We start from the raw sequence: 2631 nt of genomic DNA, 5'->3' as shown, positions 1-2631 counted from the left end.
CCTCCTGCACGGTCGGAGCCCGTTGATGTTTGCCACGAGTGTGTCCAGCGAGGCTACTACTTTTGCCGCCTTGTCGGCTGCCCTGATTATGTACTCTCCATAATTAAGCTTGTTGTCAAGCATTACACCATGATATTTGACAGCCAACTTAGTCTGGACTGCCGCATCTCCTACAATGAAGCTGCGCAAAGTGTTGGTGCGCTTCTTCGTAAGTAGCACGATCTCTGTCTTCTGGGCTGCCAGAGATAGCCCGTGGTCTTCCGTCCAGGAGATGACTCTGCGCATGACCTGGTTGAGCAGCAGCTGTGCCCCCTCCGCGGCTCTTGCGGTTATGACAACTGCAAGGTCTTCTGCGTACCCAACTAAGAAAACACCTTCAAGGACTACCATACGTAGGATACGGTCGTAGAATATATTCCAGATATCCGTTCCCAGTATGGAGCCCTTGGCTGTCCCCGATGTTAACTCCAAGCTTCTTGGAGGATCGCCAGGACTGTATTCTAGGAAGCGCTCGTTCAGATAGTCCCCGAGAATTCGGAGTAGGTACTTCGGGACGCTGAAATTTCGTTCGAGCGCTTCCATTGCCAAGTCCCATCTTACGGAGTTGAAGGCATCTCTCACGTCTAAGGTGGCTAGCAGACACAAAGGACGAGTTAGATGATTCCTCGCTCCATCATTTTAGCGGCCGTGACAACCTCCTGGACTGCCTGGATGATGGAGAGGCCGGATGGGAATCCATACTGGCGGGCGGCAAGATCTCCTGCTGCCCTTAAGACTGCGTGCAGCCGTGGCCTAAGCAGCTTCTCCAGAGCTTTGCCATCGAACACACAAATAGACCTGTATGACGAAGCGGCATCTGCTGGACCTTTGCCCTTGCTTATGAGCACAAATCTGGCTTTCTTCCACGGAGCGGGAAAGATGCCCTCCCTGAGACGCATGTTGTACATGTTTAGCAAGAGCTTGGGATGACTGCGCGACGGCTTTCATTACGTCCGCTGGAAGACCGTCTGGTCTTGGAGCTTTCTTGTTCCGCATGGAAGATGCGGCCTTGAGTAGCTCCTCCTCTGTAAATTGTGGCCCTTCGGGGCTGCGCAGCTGTGCGAATCTCTTTCATCAGATGTGAGGGGAATAGGGTATGAATGATGTTTTCCAACGTCCTCGCGTTCTGAGAGATTCCTTGCGTGTGCGTCCCCAGCTTGCGAGTGACGATCTGGTACCCTAATCCCTACGGATTCTGGTCGACATCCAGGCACAGCTCCTTCCAGCACCGTCATTGACTGGACTTGATGGTCCTCTTCAAAGCTTTTTTGGCCGCTTGATACTCTGCGGCCAAGGGAGCAGCGTCGAGGTCGCGTCTCTTCGCTCGTTCTTTGGCATCGCTATCGCGCAAGCCTTTTGGATGAGCTTCATGGTTGCTGCGCTAGTCAACCTAGCTTGTGCAGGTGCGATAGACTCGCGGAAGCAATTTGTTGGGATCTCCATCCTTCCTCTATGACCAAAGACAGCCATCTCGATCCATTCTTGTAATGTTCCACCGGGGGGTCGCTCTGCACTTCTCGTGGCTGGCTTCCTATCGTGTATATCGAATAGGATGTACTGATGGTCGCTCCCGGTATAATCCTCAATTACTCGCCAGCCTGCGACTCTTGCCACTAGGTGTGCGTTGGCTAGAGAGACGTCCGAGATCGTCTCTCTGTGGCCAGGCCTTCGGAAGTTTGACGTCGAGCTTGTGTTGAGTACCGATAGCTCCAGTCTCGACGCCACCTCCATGATTCGTCTTCCTCTGGAGTCCGGCCTGACCTCCCCCCATTCGAGAGCTTTGGCATTGAGGTCTCCAGCCACAATGAGATCCCCTTGCATTTTCCACAGCGCGTCTTCCAGATCGTCCAGTTTGTTCTGAAAGTCGTCTATCCGGTTGTTCGGGGTGAGATATACGCTGACATAAGTCGTCAAGTTATGTCTCACCCAAACGTCACCGCGTCCGGATCCTTGATCCGACACATGTATCTGTCGGGGATCTGGGATCCAGATGGCCGCGGTGACCAATTCGTCTGCGTACCATCCTACTCCTGCTCTGTCTTGGTACTGTTCGCTGATTAGAACAATATCAGCTTTTTTCTCAGAGCAGAGCTGGGTCAGTAGGTGATGCGCCGTTCTGCTCCTATTGAGGTTACCCTGAAGTACTCTCATCCTTTTTTCTTCTTGTTAGTTATTACAAGGGCCTCCTGGAAAGTTTTGCAGGCCCTTGATCCCGCCAGGTGCTTCCTAGTTTCAACTACGCTATTGGAGCACAAGAAGCAAGTAGGCTCGCTGTCCTTGCAGTCTTTTATCTTGTGCCCCGTGCCACCGCAGAAATAGCAAAACTTACTACGATCAGATCCCGTGCACGAGGCGTTATAGTGACCATAGTTGAGACAGCGGTAGCATCGCCCCACTTCTGCCCTTCGCCTGACCCTGCAGCTGACGAAACCGACCAGCACTCGTCCGGCCTTTAAAAGCATCGCAGCTGCTTCCTCTTCTATTTTGACGAGGGCCAGGCATTGTTGTCTCGCGTTGGGGTTCGTCATCTTAATTTTGATTTTCCCCGAGTAGTCTGGCAGGGTCCTCTTTAGGGCCTCCTTGACTTCTATC

General features: G+C 52.7%; 1 protein-coding gene across 1 annotated transcript; it reads right to left on the bottom strand.

Moving 5' to 3' along the window:
- Positions 1-1296: 1296 nt before the first annotated feature.
- On the bottom strand, positions 1297-2190 carry LOC146872652 (uncharacterized). Its single transcript, XM_085660678.1, has one exon. The coding sequence runs from the start codon at positions 2188-2190 to the stop codon at positions 1297-1299; it is 894 nt and encodes a 297-aa protein (XP_085516804.1).
- Between the last annotated feature and the right edge of the window lie 441 nt (positions 2191-2631).

Source organism: Vespa mandarinia, chromosome 12 (genome assembly GCF_050613455.1).
Source record: "Vespa mandarinia isolate Hongniang chromosome 12, ASM5061345v1, whole genome shotgun sequence".
Lineage (NCBI taxonomy): Eukaryota > Metazoa > Arthropoda > Insecta > Hymenoptera > Vespidae > Vespa > Vespa mandarinia.
The sequence above is the reverse complement of the archived record's forward strand: the minus strand, read 5'-3'. Positions and strand labels throughout refer to the sequence as shown.

Coding starts and splice junctions, on each gene's coding strand:
- LOC146872652 (XM_085660678.1), bottom strand. CDS start 2,190: ATGAGAGTACTTCAGGGTAACCTCAATAGGAGCAGAACGGCGCATCAC.